The 17996-nt window shown below is 31.0% G+C and overlaps 1 protein-coding gene across 1 annotated transcript; it reads right to left on the bottom strand.

Moving 5' to 3' along the window:
* Positions 1-379: 379 nt before the first annotated feature.
* On the bottom strand, positions 380-7729 carry LOC115967771 (cycloartenol-C-24-methyltransferase-like). The gene is made up of 14 exons (XM_031086913.1): positions 7649-7729; positions 7420-7524; positions 4245-4311; positions 3691-3764; positions 3520-3604; positions 3381-3436; positions 2761-2815; positions 2455-2502; positions 2088-2171; positions 1832-1948; positions 1614-1697; positions 1405-1530; positions 1133-1229; positions 380-744 (listed from the first exon to the last, which is right to left on the bottom strand). Exons 2-13 carry the CDS (start codon positions 7500-7502, stop codon positions 1176-1178), a joined length of 933 nt encoding a protein of 310 aa, XP_030942773.1. The 5' UTR covers positions 7503-7524; positions 7649-7729; the 3' UTR covers positions 380-744; positions 1133-1175.
* Positions 7730-17996: the final 10267 nt, after the last annotated feature.

The following is a 17996-nucleotide window of genomic DNA, read 5'->3' as shown; positions in this document are numbered from 1 at the left end:
TAATTAAAATCCAAATACCAGTTTTAATAATTTTAAAAGATCAAGAATTTCAATTTACTCAACCCCACGGATCCAATCTTCAAAAATCTTTGGATTTTCAATGATATCTAAAATCAATGGATTTGAAACCAAGACATTTTAAATTTATTGATTTAAAATCCAAATCCAAATTCAAATTCAAATTCAAATTTTCCAAACAAAATCTAAAGGTATATCAAGTGCCACATCATTTAAAATTAAATGTTGACTTGGCACCCTATATACGTTGTTAAATCCAAGAAATGAAATTTTAACCATGAAATTGACTCTATTGCAAGTAATTTGGGAATAGAGAGGATCATGTTCCTTGTAATCTAGGCAATGACAGTGATCATATACATTTACCAACAACAAAAAATGTGCACCTCCAAATTTTCATTCGATAGATAAAATAGAAGTCACTACCCCAATAAAGCTGAAGGCTAATTCATAGCTCAAGCCATTGGAGGTGTACAGATGAACCCACAGATAACTAAACACAGACAAACAACTTTCAAATGGCAACTCAAAACTCAGGAAGATACAAATCACAAAGTCAATTAACATGGTCAAACCAAATTCTAACATACATTTCTACCTGACAGAATTCCTGGGAAATTTCCATGACTATGCTATCAGGATAATTAGTTTACACTGCCACATTACAGATTATCTGAAAGCGGCTTCCGGGCCAAAAAGAAATACATTGGTGTGAAAATCTCTTTCCTGAAAGACAGAAATATAAAGATGTGAGCAGCTCGTGTGTACACAAGTATATTAACAGATTAGCTCAATGACTCAAAAAGAAGAAACTATGATTCAACTTCAAGATAAGAATTTCAAACACCATTTCTTCTCACTATCCTTTCAAGCTTTGGGTGCACTTTAAATTTTAGGACCATTGACTTAGCTCAAAATACATACTTGCACTAGTTACAGGAATAAACCCTACATAGATGGATCTGATATAATGCTGGATTTACAGCTTGTGCACGAGGCCACAAACTTCCCCAATAAAAATATAATTCTTGCTAACTTTATGTTACTCAGGAAAAATATATAAAAATTTTAGCATGGAGCTCAAGAAAATAAGTATGATAGTGGGAACACTCACTTTGCACCTCCAAGTAGCCCTTTCCTAGCCTGCCCTAGAAAACTTAGGACACGTTGACTTCCCTTTGGGGCAAGTCCCACATATTCCAGGTCTTGAGCTAACAAAAAAATCAGCACTTATCAACTGCCTTTCTAGAATTGCACAAGTACAAATTCTCTCAAATCTCAAAGTCAAAATACAATTCCAGCCAAAAGCATGGCTTTTACAAACTTAGAGTTTGGGAAGAGGGAGCTAACAACACTAATGCAACATTAGAATGAAACAAATCTTACCATGTTTCTTGTGATGAAACGCCCAACAGTGGTTAGATGGAAACTACTCAGTGAGAAGTGACTAGGATCAAAAGGCAAGTACCAGGGGACAGGTGAGTCCACTGCAAGATCTTTCTCCCATATGACCTTTGGCAGAATAAATAAATGGGTTGTCACTTGTGCAAATCACAAGAAAATATTCAGAAAAAAGAATCGTAACTAGCACTCACCTCAAAACCAGCTTGCTTCAGAGCTTCAAGGCATTCTCCGGTCAACCTGATGTCAGGAAGGCCATCACCAATCTCAATTTCTGCCTGTTTCAATGAAATTCTGTTACACTCACAAAATATAACTCCCTAAGATGAGATTCATGATAAAATTTCAACACCCCCCACCCACCTCCACCCCCAAAAAAAAATAGCTTTTTCATGCTTCAAGCATATCTTACCTTTAGTTTTTGATGTTCTTGGTTATTGGGATCAAAAGAATCAGTCAAGCACCACTCATATGCAGCAAAACATTGTCCAGGTTTTAATACTCTATGTATTTCTTTGTAGCATCCATACTATCCAGATAAGGAACTAAGTTTAAACCAATATGAACCAGAAAGAAAAGGAGAAGAAGGGAGAGAGAGATTACAAAAGGTGTAAATAGATGTGCCATCCTAGCCAAGGTTTTAATATATTAGAATAAGGAATACATACCGCATCCGGTGCATGGCAAGTAGCTTCAATCGCATATACTGCATCAAAACTATTGTCAGGAAATGGCATTTTCATGAAGTCAGCCTGCATCATCAAGCATCAATAACAATCACGGATCTTTCACCATAAACCCCATTTTTTATTGGTAAGTTAAACACACATCAGTGGATCTTGAATGCACTAATCACTCTCAACCTTGCTCTTGCAAGGAAAGAAGGTGCCATTTGAGTTAGAGCTCATTGGACCATAAACCCATTTGTAAAATAAATATAAAATACTTACAGAAGAATGATATAAAATGACAAAAGCATTTGGAAGTAAAGGAATGCACTACATAAACATGTACTTAGCCTGCAATATGACCAACCTTCACAAAGTTGCAGGTTTTCTCCACTCCAGCAATGCGGTTTAGTTCCTGTGGAGCAACAGAAGCTTGCAGGTGTCATTGCTAATTTAAGAATTTTAGAATGTTAGTGGGCATAAATACAAAGCCTATAGAGGAAAGTCCGAGCATAGTCCTTATAGCCTATTGCCAAAGGGAAGAAAAAACTATACCACTATTCAGGGTTTCTGAACAACTAATCAAATCATAAAATGATAAAAACAAGAGGTAAAAATAGTATTTCTAAATGCAATTGATCTTTATATCATTGACTCAAAGATCAATATGTACCTTTCCCCTTGATATCTGATATTCATTGATGTTCAATCCTGTGACTGATGTTGAGCTGCGACAAATCACAATTTCAAACATAAGCAAAAGGCTCTTTCTTAAAAATAAAAGTTCAATAAATATAAAAACTTACATACACACGCATATAATCAATTCATTAAAAAATGATCAAAAGAAAGGGGCGCAACCCAAGTACCCAGGAAGTACACAAAGGATGAGCCAAAAGGTTTAATTTAGCAACTTAAAACACTAACAATTAGTATGAACATAACTTTAAAAAAATTAGATATCAGTCCAAAAGGTCTGGTAACAGTGCTTCTTCAAAGGAAAAACTGAAATTTGTAAACGGGTTGTAAAATTCAATCCTACAAACTAGTAAAACCCAACCAATGCACTTTTCTCTTCTCAAAAATCTGATTGATATTATTATTTTATTGTTAGTAACCCACTGAATATTCATCCAGAACAACAAAGCACAACCCAATCTGATTTTAATGTACCAAGAATGCACATGAAAACTACAAACAAGTTGAAAGATGGAGCTCCGTAAAACTCTTGTTTAATCAAATACTAGAAACCAGAAGGGAGGAAAGAGTGTAAATACATGAATTGCCATTCACCTGAATTTAGAAATTTCTCTTTGTGGTCCACCAATTCCACATCCTACGTCCAACACCTATCATGTCAAATAAAAATGTCAAAATCTGAACAGTGAATCTCTAAATTGTCAGTTTCTCCACCTTTTACTGAAAAATAAACCTTTTGTCCAGGCTTCAGGCCTAGTTGTAAAGCAAGGAAGTGCTCATGTCGCTTGATGCTCTCTCGAAGAGACTCCCCCTTCCATCTTTAAGAACAAAAGTAATGTACATCATTAGATTTGACTAGCAAAGTTCGTGAAAAGAATTTATACTACACAGCTTGAAAGGCCACCTGGGTGCAAAATGAAAAGACTCCCCCCATCCAAACTCATAAAAGCTGGTAACAAGATCATAGAATTTATTTACCTGAAATCCACATGTGACAGCTCAATTTTCTTATTCAGAAGGTGTTAGATTTTAAATCCAATAGAAAATGAACATTAATCCTCATTTTAACCAATAAAGCAATGAAGAAAGAAAAAAGATTCATGCTCAAATATAAGCATAACAATGGCCAACCTTGCCAACAAACAAAAACTCGTGAATAAATCTGACTCAATCACTTAGTCCCTCAGGTTGCTAGCTTGAACATCGTTATACATACAGTACAAGGCTTTATCATCACATTGGTCAAATTACCTTATAACATGATTTAGAAAGCTAATACGAAAAGAGCTTATTACAGAACAATTCCAGAGGCAGGAATACAATGGCATTGCTTAGAACATGCCGCAAGTGGGCAGTTTTTTTTTTTTTTTTTGCTGGAATATGTGGGCAGTTAATTCTTTTTACACAACCACCTTGATTTTTCAATAAAAAGACCATTAAAAAGGGAATAGCTCTCACCATGTCACTGTAGTGAGCTTTCCTCTCTTCCTCTTCACCTCCATAGAAGACATGATACTTCTCATACCTAAATCATCAAATCAAAACTTTTACCACAAAAACCAATTATGCCAACAAATGGTCAATGACAGAAAAGTCACATCATTATGTGTGCCACACCAGGGGTATCATAGAAGATTTTCTAGAAATACTAACATTTACAGAGCATAAGAAGATTGATGTTGTCCTCTTTTTTCCATTTTTTTTTCTAATTGGAAATCACACAAACACAACTAGTGAGTCTTGAACTCACAACTTCACCCTATACCTTACCCGTACAAGTGGACAATGTGCCACTTGAGTTAAAGCTCACTGGGATAAGAAAATTGATGTTTTAATATTTAATCGATTAGCCCAACAAATTATGAAACATGCTGCCAGTTCCTTGTGATTCCACATTCAAGTAAAAAGGCAGGCCATGCATATATGTTTGAGCTCATGGTATACAAAATTCTTCAATAATGACTAAAGATACTAGAAGGCTGGGTGGCCGCTCATTTATCCACAGTTATGCAGACACTTTACAGTTGCATTGCATACTAACTTTACAATCAATGTAACACACAACGGATCCAATATAATTTTTTTCCTTGTTGCGTTACATTTACTCATAAATTATTGGTACGATGGAAAAAGCTTCATATCCTCTAACAACAGAGCTTGAAATTCCAGTTGTACTATCAAGGGTAAAAGAGGAAGAAAAATACAGAATGGAAATCAAACCTCACAACAACTATTCCAACCTCTAACAACCACAAAGCTTCCCAAGTTTTTTTTTTCTTTTTTTAATTCACTAAAACACAAATTTACCATGAATTCAGATTCCATTGAAGTTCACCTAAGAAACCCCAAAAAAAGCCAGAAAAACACAACCTCAATAAAAAGTAAAAAATCAGTTTTTATTGTGAATTCCCAGATAAAATTTTCTTCTCAACTCTCTAGTACTCAACATAGACCAAGGTAGTAGACTCAAAAGTCAAAACTCAATGGCTACATTCATAACTTACAGCATACCATCCAATACATGTATCCCTCCTCTCATGTGGGGTCCACCCCCATACGAGAGGACATACATGCACCAGATACATGGTATATTTTCTCGTCAAGAATAGTATCCAAAGTAGAACTAATAAAACCTATGCCCACACATCTGACCTTTTGACCGTGTTATTAAGCGGGCCCAACGATTATTTCTTAGTCAAGGTTCCAAGGCCCCATATTTTTTCTTGATAAGCCTCACCCATTTCCTTAAATCATAGTTGTCAAAACGTGAATCGTATCGTGAATCAATTTTTAATTTTTTCGTATCATATATCGTGTCTTATTGTGTATCGTAAGATACACAAACACTTAATAAAATTTATAAAAAATTATAAATATACATATATAAAGGGTATATTCATTATAAATTTTGAATGTATTCAACTAATGACTAATTTATTCATCACTTATGTAATGATATTTAACAATCTAACTAAATAATTCAAACTAGCATGTGTTTATAACATACACATTCAAATTACTTAAATTCAAAAATGATAATATATTACAAATGACCCAAAAATAATAATTTATTTTCATCATATTCATCAAATTGCCTATCAACCCCATCTAAGTCAATGCTATCATTATGTTTATAATTTCGCAAATTTATTTCTTCATTAAAATTTTCTTCATCGTTATTCGTCATTAACATTTACCATCTCTTATTCTTCTTTTTATTTTAATAATTTTTTTATAATTTTTTTTTTTTTGGCATTCTAGTTTCTTGGACCTATAACAATAATGATAAAAATTAAAAAAAAAATTAAATTTTTTTAAATATTAAAGTGAAAAGTAAGTGTGTACTGTGTAGTCCAATTGTAGGAAAAAGAGGAAAAAAACTTATGAATATGTTATTTTAGTAGGCTAAATTAAGTAAACTAATAATTTTTTGCTAAAAACAAGTCTAACAACTTCTTAGATTCAAATAAAAGTACAAATTTTAACAAAAAATCTTATTTTAAAGCATTTGTCTATGTATCGTATAATACATACGATTTTACGATACGATACGATTCATACACGATTTTACGATACGATATGATTCATACACGATTTTACGATACGATACAATTCATACGATACGCATACTGTATCGTACGATTCATGAGCACTTACAATATGCCAATACGATACAGAACTTTTTCCACATGATATGATACATATCGTATAATACGTATCGCATATCATACGATACTGACAACTATACCTTAAATCACTAGCTCAAGTATAACTTAGGACTAGCCACTGGGCATAACCAAACAAACATGATGGTTTCAATTTAGCCATCACTATTTTTTTCCCAAACCTAACATTCCCATAAAAAAAAGTCGTTGAATTGAATCCATCAATCCCCACCATTGTTGTGTTCCACAAAGATCAAAATCGTATTAAGTGCGTGTTAAGCATCAATAATTAAGATTATTTGAATTTTAGAACTTAATTAGCCCGCAAACATCAAAATCAGTACTTGAATGAAGATAAGCATTTAAAACATCTATCATTCTAGAGAGAGAGAGAGAGAATGAAGATCCCAGATGTAGAGAGAGAGATGCGAAAGATCCAAACATGCTTCTAGAGAGAGAAAGAGCGATTTAAACATCATTCTAGAGAGAGAAACAGGCTGAGAAAAGAAAATTCACAACCACAATTCTAGAGAGAGAGAAACATTCTAGAGCCCTGGAGAGAGAGATTCGAATGTCATTGAAGCGAGAGAATCGGATTGAAAATCCACGTATCGCAGTTCTAGAGAGAGAATCAGGCTCTGAAGCATCATTCTAGAGAGAGAAACAGTGATCAAAAAAATCACATAACTCTAAGAGAAAACAGATTCCAAAAAATTCTAGAGTGAGAAAGAGTGATCCCAAAAAAAAATCAGATTCTTGTCAATGCAGCGAGAGAATCAGGTTCTGAAGCATCATTCTAGAGAGAGAACCAGGTTGAAACTCTCACAACAATAACAATCCTAGAGAGAGAAACAGTGATATCAAAAAAATCACATAATTCTAGAAAAAAAAAAGAGAGAGAGAAAACAGATTCAACGAAATTCTAGAGTGAGAAATAGAAACACAATGAAAACAGAGATGGTGGTTACTGATCAACAGCGGAGAGAACTTCATTTTTGTCGATATTTCCACCGAGACCCGATGCGAAATCCAATACTCCTGACTTCGACATCGCGATTTTCCCAAAAATAACACTACTCAAAAACAACAAAAACAGAAACACAAAAAGCAAAAAAAAAAAAAAAAGCATTAGAATTTTATTTCAATTTTTTGTTGTTGCAATATAATGCAGATTGTTTTAGTGTGTGAATCTTTTACATGGAAGAGGAGGAGGAGAGAGGATCTCAGATAGGAAATAGAGAGGTTTTTCGAGTGGAGGCTACGAGGAAGAGAGATAGAAGTGAGAAATCTTAGGTATGTTGAATAAAATGGATATATATATATATACACATAGCAGACATTATTTTTATTTTTTATTTTTTTAGCGTTGAATCTCCAGCATTTATTTTAGTTTCTGATGGTATTATTAGGATCTTTGAATCAATGCAAATTATTTGTTTGGAGTTTCTGATGGTATTACTAGGATCTCTTATCGATAGCTTTTTAGTTTTTACCATTTGACTAAAATACTAATAAATTTTTTATATAAGCATCATTTTCCTTTAAGAAACACTAAACATAAGTCTTTTTTTTTTTTTTTTTTTTTTGAGAAACACACACACACACACACACACACATATATATATATATATGGGGAAGGGGGATGAGATAAAAAAATACACTCACACGTCAACACCAAAACTGCATGCGGCAGTTAACGTCGCGGAGCAAGTGATAAACCCCTTCTCAATATCACACCTTACCAATGTGGGATAGCTCTACAACACTGAGTATCTTCTTTTATTTGAGAAACACACACACACACACATATATATATGGGGAAAGGGGATGAGAAAAGGGAATACATTCACACACTAAACATAAGTCAAACTCTTAAATTAAAAAAAAATAAAAAAACATAACTATACCTTTTGTTTGACCGAGCGATAAATTGTTTTCTATGACAACTAAGGATTATAAATTTTTAAAGGATAAATTATACCAAGTTCGTTCCCCTCATAGAATGCCCATGGATCTTGGTTGTTCAAGTTTGCATTATGGAAATATTTATAAGTTGTGACGTGTGAGATTAGTTTCATCATGTGAATAGATTAGCATAAATAGTAATATTTTTCCAAAGATAGACTTTTAAGTTTTACAGTGAGGTGCTAATATCCTGAATTTCTTTTCTCCCTTTTTTTTATTAAGAATATACTAAAATTAAATAGGGACTTGTCTCGTGGTGAAAATGGCCAAATACCACCATTTTTAGAAATTTGTAACAAAAAAGCACTGTTTCGGAACATATTAGGGAAATACCACTTTTATGGTACTCGAGTTTGGCAAACTCGAGTACCATTTGGAACTCGAGTTTCTTAAACTCGAGTTCCTAGAAGTTTTGCCACAATGGCACTGTTGAGGTGGAAATTGGGCGAGTTCCTAGAAGTTTTACACAGAAAAGAGAGTGAGCAATTTTTAAAATAATGCTGAATAGAAAATAATTTTATGCCAATGCTAAAAACAGTTTATGCACAAAACAGTAAACAATTTTTTTGAGAAAACAGTGAACAGTTTTAATTAATGCAAAAAATAGATTTTATGAATACAGTAAGAAAATTCAAATATATAGTAAACATGATGTGCAGATAGCAAATTTTATTAATGTAGAAACAGATTTTATCAATGCAGAAAAATAGATTCGATTATTGTGAAATTCAAACATAAAAAAGCATTCAGATTTGGCGTTTAAATTTAGAAAACACGATTTCACTAGGTGTTTTATGAGAAAGCAGTGAACAATTTTTAAATAGTGAACAAAAAATAATTTACGTAGAAAATAGAGTGAACAATTTTTTAAATAATGTTGAACAGAAAATAATTTTATGCAGAATGCTAGAAACAGTTTATGTAGAAAGCAGTGAACAATTTTTATGAGAAAACAATGAACAGTTTTACTTAATGCAAAAAACAGATTTTATGAATGCAGTAAGCAGATTCGAATATACAGTAAACATGATGTACAGAGAGCAAATTTTATTAATGTAGAAACAGATTTTATCAATGCAGAAAAATAGATTCGATTATTGTGAAATTCAAACATGAAAAAGCATTCAAATTTGGCGTTTAAATTTAGAAAACACGATTTCACTAGGTGTTTTATGAGAAAGCAGTGAACAATTTTTAAATAATGAACAGAAAATAATTTACGTAGAAAATAGAGTGAACAATTTTTTAAATAATGTTGAACAGAAAATAATTTTATGCAAAATGCTAGAAACAGTTTATATAGAAAACAGTGAACAATTTTTATGAGAAAACAATGAACAGTTTTACTTAATGCAAAAAATAGATTTTATGAATGCAGTAAGCAGATTCGAATATACAGTAAACATGATGTACAGAGAGCAAATTTTATTAATGTAGAAACAGATTTATCAATGCAGAAAAACAAATTCGTTCATTGTGAAATTTAAACATGAAAAAGCATTCAGACTTGGCTTTTAAATTTAGAAAACCCGATTTCATTAGGTGTTTTATGAGAAAACAGGGAACAATTTTTTAAATAGTGAACAGAAAATAATTTAAGCAAAAAAGAGAGTAAACAAGTTTTTAAATTATGCTGAACAGAAAATAATTTTATGCAGAATGTTAGAAATAGTTTATGCAGAAAACAGTGAAAAAATTTTATGAGAAAATAATGAACAATTTTACTTAATGTAGAAATTAAATTCATATTTTTAAATTAAAATCTCTATATTTTACAATGCTTCTATTTAAATAAATAAAAACATAAAAAAGCTACTTATTTTTATGTTTATGTTTATTCGTCGATAATCCAAAAAAAAAAAAAGTTACATGGTACTCAAGCTTATGAGCTCGAGTACTGTAGAAATAAAATAAACAACATTTTATTTATAAAAGGTACTCAAGTCTGGTATACTCAAGTATTGTGTTGCATGGTACTCGAGTATACCAAGCTCGATTACCACATTATTTTTTTTAATCACCCAATTTCCACCTCAGCAATGCCACAGTGGCAAAACTTCTAGGAACTCGAGTTTAAGAAACTCAAGTTCTAAATGGTACTAGAGTTTGGCAAACTTGAGTACCATAAAAGTGGCATTTCCCTAATAAGTTTTGAAACAGTGCTTTTTTGCTACAAATTTCTGAAAATGGTGGTATTTGGCCGTTTTCACCCTTGTCTGGTTCTTCCTACTCTGTGATGAACTGGAAACAACTTTTTTAAGCACAAGGTGCAACCATGATTGATGAAGGGTACAAATAGTTATACATTTTCTTAATAAAACAAAGATTATTTCTAGGCTGCTTTCTTTAGATATATTTTTTTCAATTTTCTATTTTCCAAGTGGAAGGAGCAATATTAGTACCAAAAAAAAAAATTACATAATTTTCATTATAACTCGTTACATAGTAAGTTATAAGTGATGGAGATGTGGATCTGTATGAATTCACTATTTTTTCTTGACCACGCACAACTTTATTACGTCTAACTGTGCAGCAAAAATTGTGTTAACTTTTATGTTCCTGTCAAGTTGAAAAGGAAAAAACAACTATGAGAGGAGAAATTATTAAGTCCTCATTATGAACCTCTACCATTCCACTAAAAGACAAAATTGGTTAGTCAATTTAACAAGTCTATTTGATTTTTTTTAATCATAAACTGACTCAAAAATTTTAAACAAGTAGAAGTCTTTTAGTTGAATGGTAGATAAATAACATGGTCTTAGGGCCGGCCATTCCACTAGACCAATTAGGCCATTGCCTAGGGCCACCAAGTGGAAGGGGACCCCAAAATTTTGAAAAAGTAGGGATAGTAGGAAAAAAAAATTTCAAATGCAAGTCCAAAAAATCTGATACATTCTTATGACCAATGAACAAAAAATATGGTACATTCTGGTAAACATTGGTAGCCCAAAAAATTATTTGGTCTAAACAAAATCAATTATCCCAAAAATATCATCCTTAACCTATAGACAAATCAAAATTCAACTGGATAAAATATAAATCCAGTCTAAAAATACGAGATGATGATAGCTTGCAAAAATACTATCTTCATCTTGAATCTTTTCACAAACATGATATTTATTATGATATTGATTAGGATTAAATGTTTTAAAAGAAATTTTACAAATAAAAGAATATACTCCAATTGACATACTAAATTATATAAAAAGGTTATATTCATTTCCAAATATATGCATTGCTTATAGAATTTTACTAACAATACATGTTATAATTGTTTCTGCAGAAAGAAGTTTTTTAAAATTAAAATTAATAAAATCATATCTAAGATCGACATTGTCCCAAGAAAGATTAAGTAGATTAGCTATATTATTGATTGAAAAAGAGATGTTAGAAGAACTTAAATACAAAAATTTATAAAAATATTAAATAAATATTAATTTAATTAATACATGAATATAAAAAATGCCTTATTTTAATTGTCGCTTAGTTTTTCAAGAGACAATATGAAGAAGTGTGTGTCTTTGGTTGACGACAACGGGCGCGCAAAAATAAAAGTATTTTAAATAATTTTAAACAGAAGAAAGCCTTTTAATAAAATTGTGAACAAATCACGTGGTGGAATCAAGTTCTCAAGAGAGACAAGGTGGAGGAGGGTGTCTTTTTGGTTGATGACAATGAATGAGTGCGCAAGAATAAGTGGTGTTTGCCACGTCAAATTTGCACATGCATGTATCTATTCTACTATTTAAGGGGCTTCTCTTACTTGGATTCCTCATTTTTTTTAGTTCAAAAATGTCCCTACACTCCTATATTTAAGTAGAGACAAAACTAAAGGATAATCCGGTAAAAATGTAACTCTAACTCTCACTAATACATTGCCCAAATACCCTCATCAGGCCCACTTACAAATTTTCAACTAACGGGGATAAATATGTAAATTAAAACTCCTACACTTTAAGAGCCACAAATCACGTACACTGCCAGTTTCTATCTCACTTTCTATCTCTCATTCTTTTTTAGATTGAAGACATTTACTGTCAGAGGCTCCAACAACTTTTTAGGTTCTATATTTTCACAGTGGCTTTTTAGGAGGGTTTGTGCTTGAACTCGCTGCTTGAAAAAGAATATTGGTAAACTCCTTTTTTTTTTTTTTTAATTTACGGTATTTTTATTAAGGGAATTAAACTACTTGGATGAGAATTAAGTCTGATTGGTTTTGCATTTGTGTGTAGGTATTGGATAAGATTCGATTCAACAAGACTCTCACTATTTATGCATGCAGGTACTTATATATTATTCTTCTCTATTTTGGTCCAAGAACTTAATATTTAATGTGATTTTAGATTGCTAACACTTTTCCAGGTTTTTGGGTTATAGATTTGGTGAACAATTTGGGTCCAATTGCAAGGTCTAGGACCAAGGAATTTATGGAGGCATTGCAGGCTGGAGCGAATGTGTGCATGATTGGTCAATTTGGTGTTGGGTTTTAAGGGAACTAGCATGTAACTCCATGCAAACGCATGGATGCATTTAAAATTAAACAAAATTTTTATTACAAAAATATAAATTATTAGTCAAATTATTATTTAAAAAAAAAAACATGTAACACATGCATTCATGCATACATATAGATACATTTAAAATTAAACACAATTTTTATCATAAAATATAGCTAATTAGTCAAATTATTTTTGGCGAAAACACCATTTTGATCCTTACATTTTTGGGGCACAGTCAATTTGGTCCTTACATTTTAGCAACAGTCAATTTGGTCCTTATTATTTTCACCTTGTAGTCAATTTAGTCTCTACCATTAACTTACTAATGGAATTGCTTATGTGGCAAACCATACCGTTAACTTACTAACGGAATTGATTATGTGGCAAATGGCGTGCACTATTGGCATACTTAAAAATGACATGGCTAATAAAAAAAATAAAGTTTTTTAATAAACATTAAAAATTACAATGTGTCAGCATTTAAATTAACAAAATTTAAATAAGTTTTTTTTAACATTTAAAAAAAAAAGATAGAAAAACAAAATTTTAGACCATTCCCAATTTTCCTTTTACATTCTTTTCAGCCAAACACCAAAACACGAAACTCAAAAACAAATTTGTACCATATCTGACTATTCTTCTCTCTCAAACTCTTTATATTACTATCTCTCTTTCTCACTTGTCTACAACTGAACCTAGCTTCAATCCTCCATGGCTGAAGCATAGATCGGCCTCCATGGCCAAAGTCCTTAAGCTCTTCTAGCATTTACTACTAGCAGTACCGTCGCTTGATTGCCAGAGAAAATGTCTTTGCTCTCCTCCGCGGCCATTGACCGCTGCAACTCCATTAGACACGATGTTGGCCATAACAGATAACACACACACAAACTTAGACACCTTCCTTCCTTCAATTCTTTCCTTGGAACCATTTTCTCTTTACTTGTCCAAAAACAAAACAAAATATAAAAAAGGAATTGAAATATTGGTCTTCTGGGTATTCTTTATTTGAATACGTGTCTTTGTTGCTGTTAGTTTGATTGTGAGTTTGCTGCGAGATTTCAGAGATTGTGAGATAAAAGAAAGAGAGAGAGAGAGAGGGGGGTAGATATTGGAGAGGGATTAAATCTGGGTTTTACTGTTTTAGAGAGAAACAAATAAAGAGAAGCAGAAAATCAAATTTGGAACAAATTTAAGTTTGAGTTTTGTGATTGGTTACCAGGAAAATACAAGAAAATTTGAGGACGATCTTAATTTTTTATTCTTGAGATTTTTTTTTTTTTTTTTTTTTTTTTACAATTTAAATACTGACATGGAATTTTTTAATGACTAATAAAATTTTTTATTATTATTTTATTAGTCACGTCATCTTCAAGTATGCCAACAGTGCACACCGTTTGCCACATAAGCAATTCCGAGTAAGTTAATAGTAGGGACCAAATTGATTGCAATGTGAAAATAACGGGGACCAAATTGACTGTTACTAAAATGTAAGGACCAAATTGACTATAACCCTAAAATGTGAGGACCAAAATGGTGTTTTTCCCATTATTTTTTTAAAGTAAATATAATTAGTCACATATTAAAATTCTTACCTAAATTTAATATTACTTATGATCATTTTTTTTCTTCTAATTTTTAATAAGATAGAACGTGTGTTGATTTTTATTTTATTTATTTTTTAAGAAACATGTGGTGATTTTTATTGAGTATATGTAATTGTTTTTTTTTTTTTTTAATTTTATAGTTCCTTAATATTAGATTCTTAGTATTTTGTGCTCATTAACTCACTTGACACAAAAATTAAAAAACTTAAGTAAACACATGGCACATGCTTAAGTGGATAATTATGATGTAGTCCCCACATAAATTTAGACATGTGCAAAATTGGATTATAATTTCAAATTCTAATTTAACTTTCTCTAAGTTTTACCTATTAATATATATAGATGACTTATAAATTTAAATTTTTTTTAGTTATATGATTATGTTTTTTATGGTTTATTATATTGGACTCCTCTTTTTTGCACTAAATTAACTAATTTGGCACAAAATTTAAAAATTTAGATTAGATGAGACACATGGTACAATATTAAACTCTAATTGAAATTCAATTTTTTCACTAAATTAACTCACTTGGCACAAAATTCTAAAATTTATATTAGATGAGACAAGTGGCGCAAAATTAGACTATAATTGAATTTCAATTTGAAATTTAATTGGATTTTCTCTCTGCTTTACCTATTATTATTATTATAAATTTGAATTTTTTTAGTTATATAATTATATTTTTTATGGTTTATTATATTAGACTCTTCGTTTTCTACACTAAATTAACTAATTTGGCACCACAATTTAAAATTTTAGATTGGATGAGACACGTGGCGCAAAATTAAACTCTAATTGAAAATAAATTTTTACACTAAATTAACTCAGTTGGCACAAAATTATAAAATTTAGATTAGATGAGACAATTTAGATTAGATGAGACGCATGGCGCAAAATTAGACTCTATTTGAATTCCAATTTGAAATTTAATTGGATTTTCTCTCTGCTTTACCTATTATTATTATTATTATTATTATTATAGATTAAGCTGCTTGAAATGGTAATTTACGCTACTTTTTTTTTTTAATGTAAGTTACATTACTTTTTTTTAGAGGTATTATCTTAACAAGTTTTTCCATGTAATTTACACTTTTTTTAAAAAAATGTAATTTACGCCACTTTTTTTTTAAAGGTATTATTATATATTTGATGTATCATGTTAATAGTGGTTGTTATCTAAGAAATTGTTGTAAAAAAATTTCTTTTGTAACATAAATTATATTTATCATTTGTATAATTCTATGTGAAATTCAATTTACATTTTTTTTATATAATTATTAATTCACTACTCCATAAAAAATGTTACGTACATTTTCTTAGTTTTAAGGGTAATTGATATGTTAAGAATTTAAACTCTTTTTAACTTTTGTTATGGACGTGTAGTAAGTGGCTAACTATTATTGATCCTTTTACCGTAAAATAAATATATTTGAAATTTAAACTCTTTTTCACTTTTGTTATGGATGTGTAGTACATGGCTAAATTTTAGGATTAAAATAGTACATGTAGTTTCTAAACTTTGAATTTGGAAAAAAAAGGGCGGTCAAGTAGTTTTTAAACGTGGGATAGAAAGTGGGATTTTTTTAAACGTGTAATTTTTTTTTTTTTTTTTTGATAAAATTTTAAATAAGGATAAAGATAGGGGTCACACCAATTCCCCACCATAATCTTTTATATTTCCCTAAAATTTAACATTTTATTTTCTTTCAAAATCAGATATGTTAGTGTCTAAATATAAGGATATGGATGGAGAAGTTATATTAGTGGTTTTATAGTAGGAGTCTTTTTTTTCCAAAATATGGAAGAGATTTAAAAGGAAAAGAAGAAAAAGAAGAGGAAAATGTGAATTTGAAAAAAAAAAAAAAAAAGGTGGTTGGGTAGTTTTTAAATGTGGGATAGAAAGTGGGATTTTTTAAAATAGTACATAGATAGAACATGAGATTTTTTTAAACATGTAGTTTTTCTTTTTCTTTTTTTTTTATAAAATTTTAAAAAATGATAGGGTCACACCAATTCCCCACCTTAATATTTTAAATTTCCCTAAAATTTAGCCTTTTATTTTCTTTCAAAATTAGATATGTTAGTGCCTAAATATAAGGATATGGACAGAGAAGTTATATTAGTGGTTTTATAGTAGGAGCCTTTTTTTTTTTCCAAAATATGGAAGAGATTTAAAAGGAAAAGAAGAAGAAGAAGAGGAAAATGTGAATTTGAAAAAAAAAAAAAAAAAAAAAAAAAAAAAAGGTGGTTGGGTAGTTTTTAAATGTGGGATAGAAAGTGGGATTTTTTTAAATAGTACATGGATAGAACATGAGATTTTTTTAAACATGTAGTTTTTCTTTTTTTTCTTTTTTATAAAATTTTTAAAAAAGGATAGGGTCACACCAATTCCCCACCTTAATATTTTAAATTTCCCTAAAATTTAGCCTTTTATTTTCTTTCAAAATTAGATATGTTAGTGCCTAAATATAAGGATATGGACAGAGAAGTTATAGTAGTGGTTTTATATTAGGAGTCTTGTTTTTGTTGTGGATGTGTAGTAAGTGGCTAAATTTTAGAATTAAAATAGTACATGTAGTTTTTAAACTTCGAATTTGGAAAAAAAAAAAAAAAGAAAAAAAGAAAAAAGAAAAGGTGGTCGAGTAGTTTTTAAACGTGGGATAGAAAGTGGGATTTTTTTAAACATGTAATTTTTTTTTTTATAAACTTTTAAATAAGGATAAAGATAGGGGTCACACCAATTCCCCACCTAATCTTTTATATTTCCCTAAAATTTAACATTTTATTTTCTTTCAAAATCAGATATTTTAGTGTCTAAATATAAGGATATGGATGGAGAAGTTATATTAGTGGTTTTATAGTAGGAGTCTTTTTTTTCCAAAATATGAAAGAGATTTAAAAGGAAAATAAAAAGAAGAGGAAAATGTGAATTTGAAAAAAAAAAAAAAAAATGGTGGTTGGGTAGTTTTTAAATGTGGGATAGAAAGTGGGATTTTTTTAAATAGTACATGGATAGAACATGTAAGGACACAATTTGTAGCAACCCCAAAATGATATTGGGTTCGTACGTTTAAGGGCCCAAACAATATCATTTGTAGAGAGTGGGCTTGAAAGGCTAGGCTTGGGTTACCGAACAGCGGTTTGCCATGGTTTCTATGGAAATTTACATGAAGGTGAACCTGACATGTCTAACAAGACCTTCTTCTGATGGGGCATGAGTGGTTCCGGTCTTTAGACCTCGTCTGAGGAGCTCCGTGTTCTTCTTATTCTCCTTTTTTAGGACTTCATGGTCTGGGAGACCCCCCTTTCCATTGGTTCTTTTTCCCTTTTATACTAACATTTACCCTCCTTCCAGTGCCCACGTGTAAGCTCCACTTTCTGGAGTTGAGACTTGTCCCATCAACCCATAACTAGAGTGGTTGGGGGTGGTTGTAAAAGTTGAATAGCATGGTGAAGAGCATGGACTTGTCAGACGT

Source organism: Quercus lobata, chromosome 11, assembly GCF_001633185.2.
Source record: "Quercus lobata isolate SW786 chromosome 11, ValleyOak3.0 Primary Assembly, whole genome shotgun sequence".
NCBI lineage: Eukaryota > Viridiplantae > Streptophyta > Magnoliopsida > Fagales > Fagaceae > Quercus > Quercus lobata.
Note: the sequence above shows the minus strand (reverse complement) of the source record. Positions and strands in the feature narration are given on the sequence as shown.